General features: G+C 39.9%; 1 protein-coding gene across 1 annotated transcript; it reads right to left on the bottom strand.

Moving 5' to 3' along the window:
* LOC149436153 (uncharacterized) lies at window positions 1-26,482 on the bottom strand. The gene is made up of 6 exons (XM_089661962.1): window positions 26,316-26,482; window positions 16,119-16,429; window positions 11,624-11,761; window positions 8,842-8,909; window positions 7,564-7,830; window positions 1-2,257 (listed from the first exon to the last, which is right to left on the bottom strand). The coding sequence occupies exons 2-6, from the start codon at window positions 16,420-16,422 to the stop codon at window positions 2,213-2,215; spliced, it is 822 nt and encodes a 273-aa protein (XP_089518088.1). The 5' UTR covers window positions 16,423-16,429; window positions 26,316-26,482; the 3' UTR covers window positions 1-2,212.
* Between the last annotated feature and the right edge of the window lie 407 nt (window positions 26,483-26,889).

The raw sequence follows: 26,889 nt of genomic DNA, 5'->3' as shown, positions 1-26,889 counted from the left end.
TGTTGTGCAATGCCCTCTGGAAGAAGACATTTGTAAAAATAATTTTTATTTTAGCTTGAAAAATTAATATAGCAACTATTGTCTTCCTCCAAGCCAGTGCTCTCCCAACTTGTCCCAGGGAGCCAAGGTTTCCATATAGTTTTTAGAATTTCTGTTGTTAACGTTTCTAAAGATATGATTGTAGATTCCATGGTTGAGGTTGTATGGCCTGATCAATTCAGAGAGAAAGCCAGGCTGTTTTTCCAGGGCTGGGTAGGCTGACATCTGCACAGGTTTACACATACCTGGGAACGTTTGAAAATGAGAGCAGAGTACAGGTGTGGAGTAGTCAGTGGGGATAATCACAGTGCATCCCACACCAAATGGTGCAAAAAGTGGAGGAGGCTTAAAGGATTGTTTCTAAATATGTCAATAACCAACCTGCCCATACATGGATTGAAATTCTGCCACTCATTGCTGAACTGATTACATTTTGATCCACTTATGGCCGGCTTAAGTGAAAGACCAAAAAAAGAATATATCTTGACTGGGATAAAAAAAACAAACAAAAAAAAAAAAACAGTGTATACAACCTTGTTCAACAGGGAAAACAACTGTTGAACAAAGTGTGACTTAGAGTTGCAGTAAAGAAATTAGAGTGATATTATACCCTCAGTGTTTTAAGTACTTTCAGTAGCAGGCTTAAATAAGTTACTGAATATGCAGCTTTTTTTTATCTTCTTATCCTTATCCATGTTCCAGTTTAAGTTGGTGTCATGACTGCTGGCCTAGGTTTCCTTTTTCAGGCTCCTTATTCTTGCAGTGTCCTATGGAACCATCATTGGAGCACATAGCCCAGTAGCCTAGGATGACAGGGCACTCTCCTGCTAATCCCCCCCCCCCCTTTCTCTGAACTAAGAGACTGGCTCAAGGCTGCATTGTCCATTGTTAACTTTTTCCTGTAAAGACCTGAAGTTTAGGAAAGCAGCACCGAGAGAGCAGGAGCCAGCAGAATTGAAAGTTGTAAACTGCAAGGGCTGGGGTCAAAATGTTAAATTGCTTACTGGGGAATGTTAATTATATTGTGCTAAATGTGTTAAGAGGGTTTATAACTACTTTAACAGATCTAGGATCATTGGGTCAGCAAAAACAGTGACAGACCTTTGTGTAGCAAGTTTAAATAGCTAAAAGAGTGCTAGAATAGTGATGGAGAAGGACCAAGAGCCAAGCCAAAGGTTAATTCTGATGGGTGAGCACTGATGGAGAAAGAGGAATGAATGAAAAAAACAAGGTTAGTATGAAGAGGGGTTAAATTTGAATGGCAGGTAATGGAAAAATAGGATCAAGTGACTATAATAATATGACAGATCTAAGGGGACCAAGTGCTATGTGCAGTACTGGTGCTATTGTGATTGAGCCAAACACTAAGATGGCACTATGAAAAGGGACAGAGAAAGAAACACACAGAGATCGAGGTGTTCTTTCTGGGAACAGAAAAAACAGGGGAAGGCAAGTCAGGAATGACAGAAGCAAGATGTTATACAGGGGAGGTGTGTGACCGTTTAGTCCTATACTATGCAGCTGGACAATGCAGAGGCAGTGCAGGTTCCCACCTCAGCTGTGCCCCCTCCAGCATGCATCTTCTGTCTTACCTACAACCCCGCAATCTAGCATCACTGGTTGTTAGGTTACAGGCAGCTGGTCCACACAACATCATGCATTTCTATGGTGCGGGTGGCAGCCTGCACCACAACAACCAATAACACCATGCATAGCCTGGATAAGGCAGGGACAGGGCATGCAGGATCACTGTGGGCAGATACAAAAGCAATGGAGCAGCAATTTGACAACCCAGCTAGGGAAATGGAATTCTGGCATTGCCGGGTCAGTTCTAGCAAGTTCCCAGGTACAAGTATACACGCTTCAGGGATATGACTAGGCATGTTTAAACAATTGTCTTTAAAATAGAAAAGAGTTTGTTGGTTGGAAGGTGCCTACACATCTAACCGCCAAAGTCTGTAGCCAATGGTTTAAAGACAGAACTGCTTCAGAAACTTGTTCTCTGGTATCCAAGATAGATAGTTCCTTCTCAGGAGGACTAAGGTTGGATAGGCCACATATTTCTTCTAATCAGCAATTAAAGGCGGCCATGGCCTGTACTCCTCAATAGGCCTTTTGGCATGCCTCTGTCTGTCATCTTGTAGTGTTATAAGTCCAACATGGCTTCCTAGCCTCATTCTATCTCCTCCTCCTCAGTTTGGATTCCCATAACGTTTTCCTGAAATGAGAGAAAGTTACTTAAATGTTGCATGGAATGATTCTTACTACAGGTATCTTACCACATTTTAATTTCTTTGAATACATTGAAAAACTTTACAAAAATAAGCTGAAGATTATTATATTTTTGGTGGGAATACAGCTGCAAACACATTAGGTATGTGTGTGTATACCATTGCCAGCAGGCAGCTGCTCCAGGCAAAAGTCATCACTACAGTGACTCCTTCACAACCATGGGCTCCTAGAATTTGCCAGGGCCCATGCTGAAAAAGAAAAAAAGACTACTGGGACTCTGTAGTCTGTAGTGATGAGATCAGGGTAAATGTTTTTGGAACTGATGGCTTCAAAACTGCATGGTATTGCACAAGTGAGCAGTACAAAGAAAAATGCATGGTGCCTCCAGTGAAACATGGTGGTGGCAGTGTCCTTCTGTGGGGCTGTATGAGTGCTGCTGGTGTTGGGGATCTGCATTTCATTTATGGTATCATGAATTCACAGAGGAACTGCTCTATATTGAAAGATAAGATGCTACCATCACTCCGTACCCTTGAATGTCTTGCACTTTTCCAACATGACAATGATCCAAAACACCCATCTAAGGCCACTGTTACATTTCTGAAGATGAACAGGGTGAAAGTGATTCAGTGGCCAAGTATGTCTCCTGATCTGAACCCAATTGAATTCAGAATGGGGAATTCTGAAGAGACAAGTTGAGCATCACTCTCCATCCAGCATCCAGGCTCTAAAAGAGGTCGTTCTTGAACAATAGAAAAAGATAGATGTTGCAATATGTCGCCAACTTGTTCATTCCATGCCTAGCAGACTTAGTGCTTTCCTTACAAATCATGGAGGTCATACAAAATACTGGATGTAGTATTTTTTGTTGTGGGGTGTTAATTGAGATACTGATTAAAGTCTTAGGGGTGTACTCGTTTATGCTGAGTTTGTGTGTATATATATATATATATATATATATATATATATATATATTTTTTTTTATATTGCTTAGCGCAGCGGTAGATGCGTTTTTGAGTTTATGCCATAAAGGGCCTGGTAGCCCACTTTTATTAAACAGGAACTGAAAAGTAGATATCTGTATGACTTGCGAGCCAAATTATATCCACCCAATATTAACCCCCCAAGATCACCAAAAAATGGACACAAACTGTCCCAAATGTAAATAGGATCGCAAACACTCAACACACAACTACCTCTGTGTCCATAAAGTTAATAATTCAAATTGTGTTGCGCTCCCGGTGAGAATCTCTATTGTGTTGATAATTATATTTACCCATGGTAAACATATATATATTCAGGTGATGTACAAAAAATATATAAAAATAAAAATATATATGGTGTAACATCATAATTGGTGAATAATCAAAAAATGTGAATTATATATACTTAAAAATAAAAATGAAATATATATATATACTGCAAATAAATAAATAATTAATTTGTGATAATAATGTCCTTTAAATTCGGTGACTTTGTGCTTGATTAAATCTTGATTTGGTGACTTATTGTGAATCCGTGACTCTCTTTGAATCCTTAATTAGTGAAGATGTATGCTCACCTCCTTATTAGCCTGCAATTAGGCTATACACACTTGTGGTTCACCTCCTATGGAACCTGCTTAGATGGAATTCCTCCTTTACAGATTGTGAAATGTGGATATCCGTTATCCACATTTCACATGTGATCACAACCCCCTGATGAAGCCACGTGACCAGTGGCGTAACGCGTAGGGGTGGGGCTGCAGTGTCGCTCGGAGAGAGCCGGATTGTTTGACAGACGGCGGGTGCATGACTCAACGGCTGGCGGATTACTCGTGCTGCGCAATTTATCTTATACCTCATACAATATATGTGAGTGTACCTGTTGGAAGCAATAAAGCAGAAATTTTTTTATAAGGATAAAACACTATGTTTGGCAATTTGTCCCCACATATGGAGAAACGCATGGAGAGGAAAGCATAAGGGAATTTGAGTATCGCAAAGAGTGATTAATTCCATATGGGCTAATTAAGGATAACGGATATCCACATTTCACAATCTGTAAAGGAGGAATTCCATCTAAGCAGGTTCCATAGGAGGTGAACCACAAGTGTGTATAGCCTAATTGCAGGCTAATAAGGAGGTGAGCATACATCTTCACTAATTAAGGATTCAAAGAGAGTCACGGATTCACAATAAGTCACCAAATCAAGATTTAATCAAGCACAAAGTCACCGAATTTAAAGGACATTATTATCACAAATTAATTATTTATTTATTTGCAGTATATATATATTTCATTTTTATTTTTAAGTATATATAATTCACATTTTTTGATTATTCACCAATTATGATGTTATATTGATTTATTTATATTTATTTTCAAGTACACATCATCATATCACGTATTTCTTTGGGGATATTATCACATTTATATAATTTTTATATTAGTGGATAATATATTTTGTATCACCATATATATTTTTATTTTTATATATTTTTTGTACATCACCTGAATATATATATGTTTACCATGGGTAAATATAATTATCAACACAATAGAGATTCTCACCGGGAGCGCAACACAATTTGAATTAGGAACTGAAAAGTCCTTTTGACACAAGGTTTCCCACGCAGGAGGTTTTAACTTCACTCAAAATAATACATAGTGAAAGTGCCAAGCCAACTGGTTCTCTGGTTAGCAGTACCTATGCTTGGCTTAGTCTCCCAGACCACTGACTATTCAGGCTCTCTCAGCCTAGGTGACAGCTCCTTGCTGTTCAGACCCCACATGGCCTCTTGACAGAGTTTTCCCTGTACCACAGCTTGCTTCCTCCAGAGATTCACAGATTCCCTCCAGCCCCTTGGACTCACTGTCCACTGCAGCTTCCTCAGCCTTCCAGACCCTCTCTTGGTCTCCCAGACTCTCATAGCTGTCCAGATTTTCCCAGTCCTTAGGCCCGGAATCCCCCTCACAAGGGTTGCAGTTTCCACCAGGTGCTTTCAGCTCTCCTGAAAGGGCTCCGACTTCAGGCTTGCAGCAATAGCAACTGCTATTCCACCTCCACCACTAACTGCTGTCACAAGCCCATCGTTATAAAGGCTGTGTGCACATAGGCCAGGGTCAGACTGACAACTCATGGGGCCCCTGGGCAATAAGGGATCATGGGGCCCCTGTGTCCTTGCCCACACTCAAAGCACAGCCAAAAAAAAAAAGTACCAGGGGCATCTCATGGGACCCCCTACTGACCTAGTGCCCAAATGGTCAGTCTGCTCCTAACCTGGGCACACACACTGCTGGTTGTCCACAACACCTGGACACAGGGTTGGAGATTCCATCCTGCCCAAGACTCTTAGGAATCTCTAAACCACAGATCCAGAGAAAGCTGCACAAGCTGTTTTCTCCACTCCAGATCTATGCTCTGTAGCACTGCACTAAGCAGACATGCAGACGCTGTGTCTTTTTCCCAGCCATTTTCATAGTGACAGAGCCTCGCACTGTTGGCACATTATGTAAGTATATATATATATATATATATATATATATATATATATATATATACATATATACACACACATACACACACACACACACACATATATACACACATACACACACACACACATATATACACACATACACACACACACATACAAACACTTTTGGTGGTTTGGTGCTGGTGATGGCATGGCCTAATTGAATGGGTTTTGTGGTGCACTATTTTTTTTTTAAGCCATTGACAACCCATTCAAAATTACCAGGCTGCTTGAACACAATGTTTTACTATATGCGAACCTGTGCATGGGCTGTAAAGCATACCTGTTCTATCACATCAAGTAGTTATCTTTCCTGCTTAGCGTTCCCAGCCTCCGCATACCAGGTATATGCAGCAATTACATGGATCGTAAGCCTGGTACACACATTGAGTTTTTTCCATTCAGCTCACTGAGAGAGATCTGTACTAACTAAGCAATATTAGTACAGCGATCTCCCCCGCTGTGCCTTTGTGTTTTGACAGGGGGACTGCAACTCCTACCCCGTCTGCCTGTCTGCCAGAAAACACTAATCAATGCTGATTGGATGGTTGGTTTCCAGCATGTCCCTTTGACAAAAGCCGGTCCTGCTTCTGTCAAAAAGGAAAAAACTGTACACACAGTACAATTTCCGCTGAAGCAGCATATATTCAGACCACATATACCCAGAATTATGGGTAAAACCTCCTTTCCACTTGCCATGCCCGATCAGTCAGTCCCCTGTAGGCTTCTATGGGACAGTTTCCTGATACAGGATGTGGGCCAGGAGGTTGGTAGCCAAGTTAAACGAATGACACACAAAATCCAGAAAAAGGTTGAACATTTAATGTATTGATGGATTGCAGGTAAAACAGATAACAAGGTAAACTGCAATCCACAATCACTAGCATTAGTAAAATGGCTGTAGCAACTGTGGCAGAACACTTGCAGTAACAGTTCCAGGCACTGTTGTAGTAGCACTGACAGTACAAGTGCAGTAATGTCAATATTAGAAGTCACAGTGATGCTGAAAGTGCCAACAGTGTAGCTTCAGTACCACATGATATCACACAGGCATAGCCTACATTAATGAAGCAGCATCTGCAGAAGAGGTGGCTGACTGGCAGAGTGGTGGCACTTGAGGAAGCACTACAGGTTCTTCGAAGTAATCCCAGAGACCAATGAACAGCAGGGCATACACCAGTGTCCCTAATCACTCTGGTCTCAAACAGGAACCTTTCCCTAGGGTAAATTACTGTCCATGTCATGTATGATTCCCTGCCTACTCTAGCCACTTGTAATTGTGCACCAAATCAAGCAGGTCACTGATATTTATAAACTCTCAGTGTTGCAGTGTCCAGTTGGACCACTGCTTCCCTGGTGACACCTACGAAGTCTGCAGAAGAGCACAGTTCCTCCTAGCCTACATTCCATCTGCATAGCAGCACAGCGCCACCTACAGAATGGAGGCTAAACTGCATCAGTCTGCACCAAACAGTTGAGGTTTTCAACTGCAGGATGTAAGGGCAACAGGTTGAGGCCATGGAATCCAGGTAGCTATGCATCTTGCATGGGAAAAAAGGTTACTTTTCATAGCAGAGGCTAGGCAGGAATGATAATGGTAATTTAAGTCCCAAAGAGTTCTTACAAGTTTTGCTCCATTTTTGCTATCAAGGGTCTTTCAGCAAAAGAAAACGTTTGCAGCCATAAAATGAATATGCTTCTACAAAAAAGTTACAGAGTAACCTAATTCTTGCAGTCTGACAGAATGAAAACAGATTTTTTTGCTTTATCTTACCCATCCTCCTCTGCTCTGAATCCAGGGGGAGTAGTTCTCTTTGAGATATCGGGTGCCAAAACCAAGGATCTTGTTCATTGGTTGATTTTCTAGTGTGGTGAGGGCAGTGGTGGCATGGAGGCACATCGCAATCTTACTAGTTTGCTGCTCTTCTTCTGCATCATAGGTGGGGACGATCTCCAAAAGAAAACAGTCTGTCACTTTCTTGTAGAAGTTGTATGACCACAGCCCTCTAATTCTTTCCATGAGAGTTCTTTCCTCCTTTATCTGAAAAAAAGTAAAACCTGCTTAAAAAAATTGCTTTGTATTTATCTTTTTAAATTGGGCTCCAAATTAGGCACAAAACTCTTAAAAACTGAGCTCTTGGCAGATATAAAAAAACACAGGCATGTAAAGCAGATAACAGCCTACAAATTATTAACTTGCTAAAACATAAAATAACAAAACCAGCATTTGTTGCAATATTCACCCCCCTCTTTTTAATGCACATGTATGTAGTATTCTCATATGTGTCAGGAGTAGGATAATTTATTACTTTCTTTTTTAGGTGGTGGGTCATGGTATAGGCCTAAAAATGTATTTCTAAAGTGTACAAAATTATTTTTCTTACTATATTTGACCAGTTTTTGTAATAAAAAACAAAATCTGGAGATATCCATTAAAACCTTGATTTTTTTTTACTTTATAAAAAATATAAATAGTATAAAAAGTTTACTATAAAAAATATAACAATATAAAAAGGTGTCATGTTTGAAAAAAGGTTGAAAAATGCTGGCTTAGATAGCTGGTTTACTACTCGTGCTGTAAATCCAGCCCACAGCATCAGGATTTTAGATTAAACACAGCTGATTGTCTCAGAGGAGGATCACCCTCCCTCCTCTTCTGCTGTATAGACGTATCATCTAGAAGTTGACTCTGAAGGTCAGACAAAAAGCACATGGCTGGTGCTGGGCTTTCTAAATATAAAACCCAGCATGCACAGTACACACAGTAGTAGTATGTATGTTAATTCTTTTTTCTTTTCTGTGGAGTTGTGTCTGTTGTTATCAGCATAATTAAATTGTGTTGCCATCTATGAAAGTAGACTGTGGGGTTTAAATGATACCTACTGCCAACTAATCCAACATTCCTCAACAGTTTGCATTCCCAATCTGTTAAATTCCCCAATACATGGTGTTGATGCCACTCCAAACTTTCTGGATGAAGTTGTAGCACCACCTACAGACTGTGGATTACCTCCTGGTAGGGATCATAACTAAAACATGCTGTAAATATCACCTGGTCATTCATTCTGTCTCCTGTTGCTCTCAGAATCTGGACGATGTTGGCAATTAATTCATCTTCATCTGTGAAAGAATTTGAAGTGAGTGTAATTAATTCTCCTAGAAACAGGTCTTACAACAGAGATAACAATAGAACCCACTCTGTGCTGCTGGAGGATCCTGGTACTTCCTCTAACTATTTTCTGCTGAAATACTCCTCACTCCTGGAGGACTTCTCTCTCTAAGTCTCTTCTTTTGAATTATTCTGCACTTCTGGAGGACTCCTTCCTCTAACCTTCCTCTTCTGAAATACTCTGCACTGCGAAGAGGCTCTGTTCCCTTCTCTAACTCCCCTCTCCTGATACACTCTGCATTGCTGGAGAACTCTGCTCCTCTCTCTAACCCTCTTTTGAAATACTTTGCTTTGCTGGAGGGTTTGCTTCTTCCTCTATTAAATTCTCCTCTCTTGAAATATTCTGCACTGTTGGAGGACTCTGCTCCTTCCTTTATCTAAAGCTTATCTTACATTGATCATTTATTTTCATTCAGCCCGCAGGCTGAATGAAGAAAATCTAACTGATTCCATTGGCTTCTTCTGCTGTCTATCAAATACTGAGAGGAGGGGAGGATAGGCAGGCCAAGCTGCGCTGTGTGTGTCTATAGGTGCACACAGCCTGGCTCAGGAGCAACCCCACGTGAGTGCCCCCATAGCAAGCGGCTTGTTTTGGGGGCACTAAGAGAAGAAGAGGAGAGGACTGCAGAAGAGGACGTTTGGGGGCGCTTTGTATAATACCATTGCACAGAGCAGATAGGTATAACACATTTATTATTTTAATTTTAAAAAATATACCTTTACAACCACTTTAACTCTTTTCTGCTGGAATACTCTGCACTGCTGGAGGACTCTGTTCCTTCCTCTATCTAACTCTCCTCTCCTGAAATTTTCTGCATTGCTGGAGGACTCTGCTCCTTCCTCTGTCTAACTCTCCCCTCCTGAAATACTCTGCACTGCTGGGGACTCTTATGCTTCCTTTGGAAGCTCACTAAAGCTGATCATACACCAGTAGACTTATGTAGGAACTTTCATGTGAAAATTCTAGTTATAACATTCTATCTTGCCATCGCTAAGCAAATTTAGTTTAAAAGACCTTCAAATTATGTCCAGAATCTGTTGTTTGATTGGAATCTAGAACATATTAAACAGGCTATTACAATATTTGTTCATGTGATTTATCCTGAAGAAAAACCACATTCACAGTTAGAATCTCTTTTTAAGAAACATTTTCCATCCCGCTCCATTGAATTTTTTTTATAACTATTGTTGAAAACGAAGGTAGATTTCCACTAACCATTAGAAAATCAAACGAGCTTCCAGAAAACGAAAATGTTCATATAACTACTAGTGTGGTCAGCTTAAGTGTCCTTTCCTGAAATTATTGGTACTGTTGGAGAACTCTACTCCTTCTGTTTAACTCTCCATTCCTGAAATACTCTATCAAGCATAGCTTCTCTGTCTTGGCTGGCTAAATTTAGTGATATGGCTTTGTTGTAGCCAGCTGAGCTGCAATTTATCTTTTAATTCTGCTGTGAAAGTTTGTTGGACCTAGTCAAGTCTTGGAAGGTAAGCCAGAAGGTGTGGCTGGGGAAAAGGGCAAATATTTGGGAGGATCTGATCAGTCCCTCTCATGGGTGTGTTCCAGGGAAGCTACTTCTACTAGGCCTCAGTAAGTGCCATGTGCTGAAGGCCTGAGAAAACATACTGGAGAAAAAACCTTTCTGAAAGAATGTTGTAGGAGAGCTGGACAGGAGCTGCTGCCTGATCACTGTGAATTGGACTTTTCATCCATAGCTCCGGGTACTTAAGCTTTCAAAGCTGTTCTCCATGTTTCCTGTGATTTTAGGTTGTTTCATTCCTTTTGTCCGAGTCAGAGATTGTGATGTCATCAGCCCACCTCCCTGAATCGACCAATCAGAGGAAGCTTTTTATTCATTCACAGAATGAATGGCTAAGCACCACTCAGACCAACTCTGCTTTGTTCCGGGGGTGAGACTGGAAGTCTCTGTCTCACAGCCAGAACCCAGCACTGTATGTAGCTGAAGCTACATACAGTGCTTAGAGTCAGTGCAGCACTAAAGTCACAGGAAACATGTAGATCAGCTTTAAGGCTTAAGACGCCAGGAGAAGCTACTTAAGGACTGTGACTGCTCTCATAGGGTCATAGAGTTACTCAGCTGTCCATCAGCATTATTTTGGGATTGCTACTACAGTATAGGGCCTAATACTACTGGGTCAAGGTATTCAAGAAGCAAGTTTTTCTTGCTCTTGGTATATTCTGTACCTTTCTGCCTTCTCCCTGCATTTTTGTTCAAGACCCATAGTAAATCTTAAAAAGACCCTTCAACTTAAACTTGCATTTGTCAGTCTACTACTGAGACTGGAAACAGGGCGGGCAGCCTTTGAAGAGGTGAAAAGGGACCCCATACATTTCCAGTGGCCCCTTCAGGAGTCAATGCTACAATAGTGGTAACTTTGTAGAATACGGTCTTCTCACACTTTTGTGCGCTTAGAAACCTTGGAAACAACTAAACTGCATATTCATTATTATGAAGAAGTCACAAGAAGAAGAATATTTTCATGATTTCTCATTTCCCCCCCAAAAAAGGTAGGTTGAATAAGACAATGTTTAGCACCCCACAACAGTCTATTACAATCCAGATCATTTAAATATGAATGGTTGCTAGGGGTAACTGCTTTCCTTACAGTGATCGCTATGTAACTGTATAGTCCTGCTGCTTACCATCACCATCCTGCTGGACACTGGAAACACGTCTATACATCCGGAAGCCATTTTCTTTTTCTTGCTTTTTAATCTTCTCTACAATGCGCTGCACCCCTCTGACAATACTCCTGGCTCTCTCTTCCTCTGGGTCCTTCGCTATTACCAGAAAGAACATTGACAGAGGCGAAACATTAGTAGGAATGAGCAAAATCAACTGTTTTTGCTTTGTTAAGATTTCATTAAAAAAAATTGCAACTTTTTGGCAAAATGCATTATGTAAACCCCAGCTATAAACTTCTCTTCTTTGCTCTCTTTTGGTCTACTAAATATGCCACTGAAAAATGTTTTGTATTATACGATTTTAAAGAATGCTTGTTGATCCTGTCAGAAAATTGTGGGCTAATAACGTTCTGTTCTGTACTCATGTTCCTTACATTGTTCCCACCTGTCTCACTTGTTCCCACCTGTGGACTGCCGAAAACGTTCCCACTATAATATGGAGTAAAGAAGGGGGAGGTATCTTGTAGTCCTGTCCAAGTGTGACAATGATGTTTCTTTATAGATACAGTACACCAACAAATGATGTCACCAGGTGAAAAATAAAGAAAAAAAAGTTATTGAATCTAAAATATATTACATTTTTCATGGGTTTAGATACATTTAATGGTTTTTAGGGTTGCAGTTACCTTTTAATGACTATTGAAGGGGGGGGGGGGGGGGGGAGTCCATTTTAACTTTTTTGGTAATTTTTTTAAAATGAGTTTATATTATTACATAGTTAGTCTGGCTGAAAGAGACAAAAGTCCATCCAGTTCAACCATTAAAAAAAAAAAAAAAAAAAAAAGTTATAATCCTACACCCACAGTTGATCCGGAGAAAGGCAAAAAAACAGCAAAGCATGATTCAATTTGCTCCTGCAGAGGAAAAAAAAATTCATTCCTGATCCCCCGAGAGGCAATCAGATATTCCCTGGATCAACTTTACCTATAAATGTTAGTATCCAGTTATATTCTGTGTATCTAAGAAACAATCCAGGCTTTTTTTTAAAGCAATCCACTGAGCTGGCCAGAACCAACTCTTGAGGAAACCTATTCTACATTTTCACAGCTCTTACTGTGAAGAAACCTTTCAGAGTTTGGAGATTAAATTGGTTGCCCTTCTCTGTACTTTCTCCGGTTCCCCAATGTTCTTTTTGTGAATTGGAACCCAAAATTGAACTGCATATTCCAGATGAGGTCTAACTAATGATTTGTACAGGGGTAATATATATTTCAAAACCGTGTAAGGACTTTCTAACCCCCTTTGGCCATCCAAAAGCATATAAGTGTCAGCAGGAAGGTGGGCCTCATATATGGGTCACTATATTGTACTGTGAATGAGCTCAACAACGCACCCCCAGCACTGTGACTGCACTGTTACTGACAGCTCCCGGTCAAATATTAACAATTGGAAACTGGAAGGATTGACTCCTAACCATGTGATCACTGTGATAACTGTTCACATGATTAGGAAGTCCAAGAAAGGGCTCCAGCGTTATCATTTCTGGTTGGTGGAAAGAGGTTAGGAAAGATATTTCCTATTCCAGATTATGTGCACCACTAGTTCCTGTTAGGCCCCTTTCACACGAAAGGTCTGATCAGGTCTGTCAGTTTTTCAGGCAGACCTGACTGGACTCTCCATTGACCCCTATGGACTGGCAGATGTAAACAGTCTTGGGTCTGCTTACACCCGCCTACTTCCAATCCGATCCAGTACGCTAAAAGAAAACAGAAGGGGATCCTTCCTATTCTGTCTAGGTAGATCAGATAGGGGCACAGTCGGCTCCGCTGTCCATTAACACCTGGCCACCTATTGAGCAGAGCAGGCTTTGTCTGTGTCCACTGTGCATAAAGTGAGTGGACACGGACCAATAACACTGTTCAACAGGTAAAAAGTTTTGGGCATAAAATTAGCTAATCTTACATAATTTTGGGGTGCTGAAAACGAAAATGACCCTAAAAAATGTTGATTGGCTCTAGTTTCCATGATATATTCACCCGTCTAATGACGTAAGCCATTCAAAATTATGATGCAACTTCAGCTGCATATTGCGCAATTGATACTGGTGACCAATAGAAAATTGCATGTATACTGAGATGATGCAATATTAGCCTTTAATTGCATCACTTCACTGCATAAAAGCTGCAGTATCTGTAGCTGATTGTAGTTCGACAGCGTCTTTACATTTCGTTTTATGCTTATATAGGCTACTCAGTAATGCCTCGAACTTGTGTGAATAAAGCAGATAATTTCTGCTATATCTGCGGTGAAATAACTTTTATCTCACAAAAAAGGAGGATAACAGGAATGATTAAGAAAGCCTACAACTTGTATTTTGGCTGCAAGATAGGAGACCAGGACAAGAGCTGGGCACCACATATATGCTGCAATTCTTGTGGGACGGCACTGGAGCAATGGTTGAATGGAAAAAAGGCATCTATGCCTTTCGCTGTGCCAATGATTTGGAGAGAGCCAACAGATCATGTTAGTAATTGTTACTTTTGTATGGTGCCTCCAATTGTAAAAGGGCTAAATAAGAAGAAAAAGTTATCTGTGCACTATCCAAATATTCCATCGGCAATACGTCCAGTTCCTCATGGAGAGGGGCTACCAATTCCTAAAGCACCAGAATCCTTCGTGGTTGAGTCAAGTGAGGAAGAACCTGAAGCGTGTAGTCACGTGCAGTTGTAAGAGATAGCCCTTTCCTCGAATACAAGAGAAAAGCCAAGAGAAGCAAAACCGACACAAACTGAAGACAAAACTAGTGAGAATCCTAAGTATTAAAATGATTCAACTTAGCTTATGGCTATAATTTTTCTTGGTAATCCTATGCAATATATTATGCCATTTAGGCTTTGTTATGTAGTCAATATCACTTGCTTTATATTTGTGGAAAGACATCTATCTATATAATTATTGTGCATTATGTAGTCATTACGCCTATAGTAGAAAACTTTCCGTTTACAGAAAAACTAGAGCCAATTGACAAATTTTATTGTTATATTTGAACTCAGAATGTGAAATTCATTAAGAAATGGATCCTTTTGTTTCCAAAACTGGCAAAAAATAAAAATTTGTTGAACAGTGTAATCTGCCCACTCTGCTCTGATCAGCAGAGAATCAGCTGACAGATCCCCTGCTGATTTAAACAGAGTCCCCTCCATCTGAAATCGGCCTAACCCTCACAAACTACATGCCTGCCTCTAACTTCTCTATTACATCCTGATCCTTAATAGCACATACAGCTTTGGCTGTGATATGGGAGCTACAGTTTTTTGTTCTGGGTTCAGCCCTATGCACCAGTGACAAGAAAAGTAGAGACCCTCTCCAAGTATAACTCTGGCAAAAATTTACTTTTTTTTGCAGTATATAATTAAACAAATTGTAGTCAATGTACATACACATGTGCTACAATTAGACACCTGTGTGATTAGGCTTTAATGGGAGCTGTCACATCTTTAATTTGGTGAATAGTTTATGGTGGCCATACAGGCTTCATTTTTTTTTTTTATCTGATCAGTGGGCTATTTAACCAACATTTTTTAATCCACAAACAGTTAAATAGCATAACTTCCCTTCTGATCAATTTAGTTCTTATTCAATCAAGCTGAGTCGATTGGCCAGGGAGGAAAGTTATCAGTTGTTTTGCATCAATCTACAGCATCAAGATACTTTGTTTATGAATACAATTGTATTTTGATCAGATTATGAGATTACATGGTGGAAACAGGGATGCGAACGATAATTTATGATTGATCAAAATCAACTTCCTTGCGTGTGGCAGATCGATTGAATTTGTTGTTAATTATAAATTGATTATTCCACACAGATATTTTGTTTTGTGAGGGTCCCTTGCAACCACAACATTTTACCAAAATTCAAACAGAAAAGCTGCTCTTATGCTCTTTTCTCCTTTGTATCCAAACACGTTTTTTTGCAAACTGAACAAATTCACAAATCCAGACAGAAGCACACTACTCTCCGCCAGACTGTCTCCACCTTTGACCCATTTTACCCACTTGGGACTTAGTTATAGAGGTTCTTCATGACCAAGCTGCTATTGGGGTTAAATATGTGGAGGAACGTACCTGAATGAACATGCAATGACTGAAAAATGTGAAGTAATGACTTTGGGGGCTAAAAATACACCAGGGGGAGAATCAATGGGGGAATCCAGGATGGAAAAAGATCTGTGGATCCTAGTAGATAACAGGTTCAGCAAAGGCATGCAATGCCAAGCTGTAGCAAGCAAAGCTAACAGAATATTAGCATGCAGAAAAAGGGTATTTACAAGCAAGAGAAAACAATCCTACCACTTTATAAAACTCTGGTATGGCCACATCTGGAGTATGCCATCCGATTCTGGTCACCAGGTTGAACTGGATGGACTGTTGTCTTTATTCAACATTACAAACTATGTAACTATGTAACCTTTGGCCTAAGAATACCTAGAGCGGTATAACTTTTTACTTACTCTTTCCCAGAGAATCATTCATTGTTTTCTTCTTGCTCTTTGGTGGTCGGAGGCATGCAGGAGTCAGTGTTTTTGGCCAGCGCTTCTTTTTTTGTTTGCTTTTGGGGTTTTTTGTTTCCTCGTTGGCTTTTTCCTCCTTCCCATTACTGATGGTTGTCTGGCCCACCGCCCTCTGCAGTTCCAAAAATTTACTTTTAGAAAGTGAGCGCTGGGCATAGGCCATCAACACCCGGTACTCCATGGTGTCCTCGTCTTCCTCCTGGAGGGGAACCTCGTCCATAGTGTGCTCTGGAACTGACACCATTCTGACACTGTGATGACAAAACAGAACTTTCATGATGTACCCGCTCACAAAAAACATTAAACATGCACATATGTACTTTGCAGGCAGATATAAAAGACACAAATTAACGCAGCTCTGTCTTCATAAACACATCACTAAAGCAGAGTTCCAGTCATTTTTGTGTTCAATAAAACACACTCACCTGTCCAGGGATCCATCAAAGTGCTCACCCGTGCCATCTCTTCTTCTCCCCCTGGCGCCGGCATCTCAAATGGGGGCACCTAGCTGTGACAGCTTGTGGCTTCAAAGATGGGTGACCACTGTCACGCTGCACCTCCTGAATGGTCTGACAGTCTTCTGGGACCTGTGAAGTGTCCCAGAAGACTGTGGGGGGAAAGTGGGGGGCCGAACTTCAGCTCAGATTGCCATGGTAAACTGAACCGAAAGTGGGAGCAGGTACCTGTCAAAACCAGGTACCTGCTTCCCCCAAAAAGTGCCAAATGGGGCAGTGGAGGGGGGGGGGGGAGAGGAAGCAGACAGACATTATGATATATCTGTATGACATTTCAAATAAGTTCAAAAAAAGAAAAAGAAAAGGGGAACAGTGCGGTGATCCTGCCAGACCACACCACACACCAGCCGCTGAGTTACAATGCAGCGACTGATGTGAATGGACCCTTAAAGTATTTTTTTTAAATGTAAGCAGTGCAAGTATCTGAATCTGAGTTTGTAGCCTTTAATAATCCCTGTAGAGCAGAGCTCAGACTGGAAGAGGGCTAAGCAGCCAGTGAGTTGTGTTGCAGTGCTCATGTGCTAAGAAACATGCTGATAGGGGAAGAGAGCAGAGTGACAAGGGAGAGTTCCTCAGTCTACTGTTTCTCCTCTCACTGACCGATCACAGGTTGGGGGAGGGAAAAGACCTGTGCACATCGTCACTTCCTGGTCCCAGCAAGAAGGGAAGGAGAGCAGACGTGTGTCTGCTCTCCTCCCACCCCACTACACGCCAGCACCCACAAATGGGCAAGTGGAGCCCAGGGGCTGCCAACTTAGTGGGGTGTGTGGAAGTATTCAGGAGGCACCATAGCCACAGCAGGGCTAAATGGAAACAAAAACTACCTACCCGGTGCCCGGAACTGCATGTCCCTGGCGTCGGGCGACACAAATTGCAAGTCTCTGTAATAGCAAGAAATATACTGTAACATTTTTTAAAAATATATTTTTTTACTATGTTGGACCATTATTCCTATGACAAAAAAAAACAAACAAATTATATCTGTTACTATTTACCACTAAAAGAAAGCTCAGTTTTTCCTGGTCTAGTCCACCTGGCTACACAAAGTAGTTGTGACAGTATACCATTTTATTAACACATTTCATAGTTACATAATTTTTTCCAGACATTAACATTTGTTTTACCCTCAGTCATGAAGGGGTTAAATATTGCTCAAGCAAAAGAACATAAGTAAAAAACACCAAAGCACAATATGTGAGTAAATTCAATAATAAATTTCAGTGTAAAAATGTCCATGAAGGTGCATTTAAATGTGGTAAAATAAAACCAGTTACATGATTAACTTAAAGGGACAGGTCACCTATTTTTTATTTATAGAAAGGGTATTGAAAGCTGTGGGAGTTTATCAGCTGACCCTGGGAGGAGGTGTAGATAGAGAATAGAAGAGGTCTGAGGACGGAACTTTGGGGGACCCCTTATGGGAAGAGGAGAGGAAGAAGTACAGTTGTAAGTGACACTGACGGTGCAGTAAGATAGGTAGGAGTAGCACCAGCAAAGAGCAGAGTCACTAAAAAAAAAAAAAAAAAGCAAAAAAAAACATACAAGGAAACAGTATATTTCAGTGGTGTGTACAGGAAGCTCTGCTGAATACACATATCAAGCACTGTCTACACCACAGCCCAATGCCTTTGATTTACTTGTATTTGAATTTGTGTTTTGGGGTATAATATTTGCTACATTTCATGCTTATATGTATGTGTTGAAAGGACATTTTATACTGCTTCTTCTAAATAATTAAAAAAAAAAAAACACAAAAAAAAAAAAAAAAAAAGTCACTGATGTCAAGGGAGAGGAGATGGTTACCATCTGTATCAAAGGCAACAGAGAGAAGAGTAAGATTATGAACTAGTGACTATTGATTTTAGCAAAAAAAGCCATGTGATCACTGTGTCCCCTCTGTTATGGGCATCACATGGATTTGTATATAAACAAAGCCATCCATCACTAGTGACAGGGTGGCCATTGGTTTGTGCAGTATTTTTGCAAATTTTTTTTTTTGAGAGAAAAAAAAAAAAAAAACAGTATAAAAGATAGTGTTGTGATTAAAACAAATACTTGTGGGTTTAAGGTGTCTTTTTTTTTAAATTTAAAACGGGTGCATGTCCTTTGCATGGCATCCTTTTTTCTCCTTTCATAAAGTTTGGAGGCATGGCTTTTCAGCAGTCAAAACCAGGTTCTTTCCTGCAGGGAAATAAAGCAACTGATCATCTGCACACCAAACTCATAATAATAATTTGGAGAAAATTAAGCAGACCTCCAGCCAAAAAATAAATCGTCTTGCATTTGCCTATTTGAATGTCAGTCATTTCCTGAACTGTTTCTAGGGATTGTCATTGGAATGTGCCAGAGCCGGATGGGCAAGTCACCCTCTCCCAACACTTCCTGCTGTGTATACTACAAGTTGTATTACCCTTTTACCTGCTCTGATATTTACCTGCCAAAGTTATCACTCTGCATGGAATATTCACTGCCCAGCAGTTTATTACATTTACAGATACTGATTACACAAAATGAGATCACTTCTTGTTTCAGAAATACACTAACAGGAAATGGAGTTCAAAAATAGGAATCCTGTAAAAACGCAGCATTCACCAGCAGATATTAATCTTATGCCCTGGCAGTCTGATTTTAACCCCTTTCCAGACCAGGCCTAGGCTCTTTTGGGTGTGGTTTGAGTGTGGGCGAGGATACAGGGGCCCCATGATCCTCTATTGTCCAGAGGCCTCATGAGTTGTCAGTCCGCCCCTAGGTGGGGGGACGCAGTTCCAGCACACCCAGCACTGAATGTATGTAGTGGCAAGGAGTACTTGGGTGTGTTGGAAGGTCTATTGATGCTGGCTGCTGGGGGATCTATGGTTACTTATGGGGATCTATTTTTGTGTGCTGGTTTATTGCTGCTAGGAAGGTCTGTTGTTGCTGGTGGGGGAATCTATTGCTGCCGGGGGGATTATTGCTAGAAGGGACCTACTGTTGAGGTAGGGGCCTGTTGTTGCTGGCTGATAGACAGTCTATTGATGCTGACTGCTGAGAGAAAACATTTCAAACATTATATATATATTTTTAAGCAGAGGCCCTAGAAAATAAAATGGTGAGAGAATAAAATGGTGGGTTTTGCAATTTTTTATGTCACATGGCAACTTTTGCAAACTAAATAAAACATTTTTGTAAAATATAACAAATGATGGTATGCCAAGTAAGTAGATACCTAGCATGTCATGCGACACTTTAACCACTTCCAGTCCGGACACTTTTACCCCGTTCCTGTCCAGGCCAATTTTCAGCTTTTAGTGGTATCACACTTTGAAGGACAATTGCGCAGTCATGCAACATTGTACCCATATGAATTTTTTTACATTTTTTTTGAGACAGATAAAGCTTTATTTTGGTGGTATTTATTCACCACTGGGATTTTTTTTTTGCTATGTAAATGAAAAAGTCCTAACATTTTGAAAAAAAGTGTTTTTCTTATAAAATTTTGCAAATAAATAATATTTCATCATAAATTTTGGCCAAAATGTATTCCGTTATCTTTTTATTAAAAAAAAAAATAACCCAAATTAGTTTATAACCAAAAATTATAATTTGTAAACTTTTTTTTTACATTTTTATTTTATTTTTTCATATTATTTATGTTTTTTTTTTACATACTGTTACCCTAGCAGTACAGTGTCACTATGGTGACACTGTACTACTTGTGTGGGGTGATGAAGATTTTTTTTTTTTTTTACACTGATTGCTTTTACACCCATAAAGGCTGTAAAAGCAATCATTTCTCCTTCTCTCTAGCTGCATTCTTGCAGCCATTGAGAACTACTTTGTGAGCTGTGATTGTTGTGAATAGCCTTGTACCATGTGACCTCTGTGATCATTCACAGATGTCACACGTAGTAAGCAATGATGTCAAAAGTGACATCTTGCTTACTACTCTGCATGTGATCACTGATTGTTCCAACAAGACAACGACCCCAAACACACCAGTAAACATGCAACATCTTGGTTCCAGACCAACAAGATTGACGTTATGGAGTGGCCAGCCCAATCCCGGATCTTAATCCAATAGAAAACTTGTGGGGTGACATCAAAAATGCAGTTTCTGAGGCAAAAACCAAGAAATAGAGAAGAACTGTGGAATGTAGTCCAATCATCCTGGGCTGGAATACCTGTTCACAGGGGCCAGAAGTTGGGTGACTCCATGCAACACAGATGTACAGCAGTTCTCAGAAACAGTGCTTATACAACGAAATATTCATTAAGTGATTCAAAGGAAAGCAAAATCTTCAAACATTTTTCAGTTTATATAGTGAATGTTTGAGTTTGTAAAGAAGAATACAAACACTGCTATTTTTTTGAACAGTCTAATATTCACTTTTCTTCAATTTTTTTTTAGAGGTCGCTGCTCATAAAAAACAAAATGGCTGAGACCTTAACAAGATAGCTGTCGCGTACAGCTTCCAGGTCTCTGTTGTGCACAATCGTTACAATATCAAGAAGTAGGTTATACTGTACTACACCCCCAGCATGACTCACTGCACATGAGTCATGCATCCCTGGGATAACCACTGCATATGATCATAAAATCGATCACACTCCATGCATATAACTATACACCTTCAACATAACCAACTACCGAACACAATCATAATATAATTCTCCTACATTCTATAAAACACTACACCCCCAACATGACCGACCACTAGACGTGAACATAATACAATTGTATTACACTCTATATATGGACGACTATACCTCCAACATGTCCAACTACTGGACACACTCATAAAACAGGTCTATTACACTCTATACATAGAACACTATACCTCCAATACAACCCACCACTGGACACACTCATAATACAGGTCTATTACACTCTATACATAGAACACTATACCTCCAACATGACCAACTACTGGACACAATCATAATACAGATCTATTACACTCTATACATAGAACACTATACCTCCAATACAACCCACCACTGGACACACTCATAATACAGGTCTATTACACTCTATACATAGAACACTATACCTCCAATACAACCCACCACTGGACACACTCATAATACAGGTCTATTACACTCTATACATAGAACACTATACCTCCAATACAACCCACCACTGGACACAATCATAATACAGACCTATTACACTCTATGCATAGAACGTTATACTTCCAATATAACACAACACTAGACACAATCATAATACAATTCTATTACATTGTATACATAGAATACTACTCCTCCAACATGACTGACTAGTGGACACGAGCTCAATATACTTCTATTACACTTTATACTCGGAAACTATACCTCCAACATGATCCAGCACTAGACATGTTTATAATACAAATTCTATTACAGTAAAACCCCAACCCGATATGGTCATAATGCAATTCCACTACACTCTATATAGAACACTGCAACCCCAACATGACCGACTACTGGATATGACCATAATACAATTCTCCTACACTCTATATAGAACACTGCAACCCCAACATGACCGACTACTGGATATGACCATAATACAATTCTCCTACACCCTATATAGAACACTACAACCCCAACATGACCGACTACTGGATATGACCATAATACAATTCTCCTACACCCTATATAGAACACTACAACCCCAACATGACCGACTACTGGATTTGACCATAATACAATTCTCCTACACGCTATATAAAACACTACAACCCCAACATGACCGACTACTGGATATGACCATAATACAATTCTCCTACACTCTATATAGAACACTACAACCCCAACATGACCGACTACTGGATATGACCATAATACAATTCTCCTACACCCTATATAGAACACTACAACCCCAACATGACCGACTACTGGATATGACCATAATACAATTCTCCTACACTCTATATAGAACACTACAATCCCAACATGGCCGACTACTGGATATGACCATAATACAATTCTCCTACACCCTATATAGAACACTACAACCCCAACATGACCGACTACTGGATATGACCATAATACAATTCTCCTACACCCTATATAGAACACTACAACCCCAACATGACCGACTACTGGATATGACCATAATACAATTCTCCTACACTCTATATAGAACACTACAACCCCAACATGACCAACTACTGGATATGACCATAATACAATTCTACTATACTCTGTACATAGAACACTACAACCCCAACATGACCGACTACTGGATATGACCATAATACAATTCTCCTACACCCTATATAGAACACTACAACCCCAACATGACCGACTACTGGATATGACCATAATACAATTCTCCTACACTCTATATAGAACACTACAACCCCAACATGACCGACTACTGGATATGACCATAATACAATTCTCCTACACTCTATATAGAACACTACAACCCCAACATGACCGACTACTGGATATGACCATAATACAATTCTCCTACACCCTATATAGAACACTACAACCCCAACATGACAGACTACTGGATATGACCATAATACAATTCTCCTACACCCTATATAGAACACTACAACCCCAACATAACCGACTACTGGATATGACCATAATACAATTCTCCTACACTCTATATAGAACACTACAACCCCAACATGACCGACTACTGGATATGACCATAATACAATTCTCCTACACTCTATGTAGAACACTACAACCCCAACATGACCGACTACTGGATATGACCATAATACAATTCTCCTACACTCTTGTAGAACACTACAACCTCAACATGACCGACTACTGGATATGACCATAATACAATTCTCCTACACTCTATATAGAACACTACAACCCCAACATGACCGACTACTGGATATGACCATAATACAATTCTCCTACACTCTATATAGAACACTACAACCCCAACATGACCGACTACTGGATATGACCATAATACAATTCTCCTACACTCTATGTAGAACACTAAAAAGCCAACATGACCGACTATTGGATATGATCATGAATACAATTCTACTATACTCTGTACATAGAACACTACAACCCCAACATGACTGAATATAGAATAGGTTTCTTATACTGTATAATACTGCAAGTTTGAACCAAAACCTTTATCATTCATCTATTCACTATGGCACACCTTTAGACTTGGAGGATGTATGTCAGCGAAATCCTGGAGATTATGCAATGGAGTGGTCACATGACTGTTTGTGCGGTATCCACCCTGTACATGAAAACGTGTTTCATGTTCCTAACTTCCAGGAAGAAGTAAACTTTTTTTGCATTGATAGCTTATACATTAACATATTATTAGTTAAATGCACAGAACAGGAATTATATAGAGGCTATAAAGTGAACAGACTTGGAAACACAAATTCTGAGCCATGAGGCTCCATGCACACTAGCGGTTTTTTTAAGCTAAAAAAGACACTGGATAAAAAATCCTGGTCATATCGTTTTTTAGTAGTGATTTAGTAGTGTTTAGGAGCGTTAGTGTTTTTACAGTACATGTAGGAAAAAGCTAGAAAAAAAAGCTGTTAGGAGCATTTTAGTAGCGTTTTTTTTCTGCTGGAAAAAACGCTCCAAAAAAAAACCTCTACAAAAACATTTTTTTTCTGTTCCTAGAGGTTGAAGCTCAAAAAACACTAATAGCCTAATGTAGTGTGCATGGACACATAGGACAACACTATTTAGCTTCTAGGAGCAAATAAAAAAAAAATACTAATAACAGATTCTAGGAGCTTAACAAAAACACTAGTGTGCATGGAGCCTGATAACATTTCTGGTCAAAGTGCAAATACGTTTTGCAACTTCTATTTCAAAAACTGTTTCTGTTTGCAGACTTAGTATTAGGAGGTTTAGCCCACATAAAAATTATGACTAAAGAAGAATAAAATGGATTTTTCCTTCCGGCCTAAATTGGAATGATATATGTAAGGACAAAGTTCTAATACTGAAAGGACAACATTCTTATAGGCAGTGCTGACGTCCTGTCAGTGGAAAGTCACTGAGCCTGAAATAGGTCATTTCTGGGAACATAGGTTAGGTCTTTGTGATTATAATATCAATCAATTACCCCTTACCACCCCACCCCTCTTTTCTCTTTTTTTCATTTCATTATTACTGCATAGTCTATGCTTTTTAGTTTCCTCTCCTTCCACTAAAGACAAGTTTATGAAAATGTATGTATAGTCAATTTTTTTTTTTTTACGTTTTGGATAGAACAGGATTTGGTTGGAACCTGTCAGTATATTTTTTGCTGTCTATGTCCAGTTTGGAAGATTTCCCGTCACGTGCTTTTGCAATGACTGAGTGGAAACTCCTGCAAAGGGAAATCCCCTTTAAACTGTTACCACAGAACAGGTGTCCCCATTGAATGATTGAGCCCAGGTTCACACTGATGTGGTGTGGAATTCGCAGCGTTTTCTGTGCGAATTCCGCACCGCATCAGAATTGCACCCCGTTCATGCAAACCGCTGTGGATGTGTATATTAAGTTAGCGACACCCTGAAAGCGGTCCTCAAAACGCAGTGCGATGTGCAGAATCGGATCGCATAGGTGTGAATATTCATGCAATATGATTCTAGTTTGGACCAAAAAATAGGGTTTTGCACGTTCGCGGGTGTGGTGCGATTAGAGCCATACGCACTTCACACAAATCGCATGTGATTTGCACAGAAATGCGGTGTGGTTCCTGTGCAAATCACATGCGATATGCTGCACCACATATATGTGAACCCAGGCTGAAAGCTTGGACTTGCACTTATTTGCTTGCATTGCAACATGTTTTTGAGGTGCATTTTTGACATGCATCATGGTGCATTTATGTGTGCTGCCATTGCCATTAAAAGTCCTTCGACTGACATGAACCTGTTTTTGCCCAATGCTTGTCAACTCATCACATATCTGTGAACTAACACTATTAATAATGGCAACCCTCTGCACATTCAATAGCATATGAAATATAAAACCACATAGGTATGAATGGGGTCCTTGCCCTCATCTCTTGTTCTGGTGACAACTTCAAGGTCCCATTCACACCATGTGTTTCTTTGGGCTGCATTGGAGTCACGTTGACCAACACAAGCCCCACACAAAGACAAGCTGAAACATATGCCAAACACAAGTGGCTGGTGAATTCAGTTTTAAACTTTGGATTTCTTCTCAATTTATGTCTTAGTGACAATGATCAACAGGTATAGAAAGGGCGAGTTTCCCCACCTATAAAAACAAGGCAAAAGGTCTAACCCTTCCACGCTAACAACAACAAAAAAAAGTTTTAGATTTAGATACACTTTAATCCATTTAAATATTTCTACAAACTATCATTTGAAAATTTACTGTCAAAATTCTCTCATTTCAATTGCTCCAAACACATCAAACTCAATAAGAATTATTGAAGGAGAAATGTATTCTCAAATATTTCACTTCTATTCAGGCACGTGAACCTGAAATGATAAACGTTTGTGTGATTTAGTAGTCTTACCATTTACGCTTGCTGATCCTTTCCAAATCAGAACTTGCTAGATGTAAAATGGAGCTCAGAATAATAACAAGTGACAGTTGCCATGACACGCCCCAATTTAAGATCCAGCAGTTTAGAAACTCGTCTCCATATACAAATGTATTCAAAGAATATATTTATTACCTGTTTCCAGTCTACGTGGACTGTTGACTTCTCTCCTTCCAGCAGATCAGGAAACGTTTGAAAAGTTTTGTACAGCAACAGCCGTGACAAGTTAACTATGTAAAGGAGAACTGTTTCCTTTTCGTGTACTGAGTTCACCCAACAGCTCAGAGTGTGAAGATCACGGTGTTTGACTTGTAGACGTAACTTATGTCAGCCCAGTGGGAGTTTCCAAAGTCAGAAGATGGTGAGTCAGCAGTCAACACTGAAATACCACTGACATAGGAGAGTCCCTCAGGGTTTGCAATTCTCTGTGTGTAAGCCAACAGGGAAAATACCATCAAGGTCCCCTAAAAAAGGCCTTTTCTGCCCGCAACACCAATCAGCCCTTTGTGCTACGACGCTGAGTCACAATTACTCTTGGCAAAGGGACAGGAACTGAGCAAATAGTTGTAGGAGAAGTCACTTATCAGACATTGGGCCACAGCGTAAAGAGGACCTGGCACCAACTCCAATAAAATGTATGTAAAGCACAGGAAAATCAAATATTTTAATAGTATACTTGCAGTGTTTTTATTTTCCATACATTTTTTAT

Source organism: Staurois parvus, unplaced genomic scaffold, assembly GCF_062004578.1.
Source record: "Staurois parvus isolate SC_StPar_1 unplaced genomic scaffold, SC_StPar_1.0 ptg001417l, whole genome shotgun sequence".
Taxonomy (NCBI): Eukaryota; Metazoa; Chordata; class Amphibia; order Anura; family Ranidae; genus Staurois; species Staurois parvus.
Note: the sequence above shows the minus strand (reverse complement) of the source record. Positions and strands in the feature narration are given on the sequence as shown.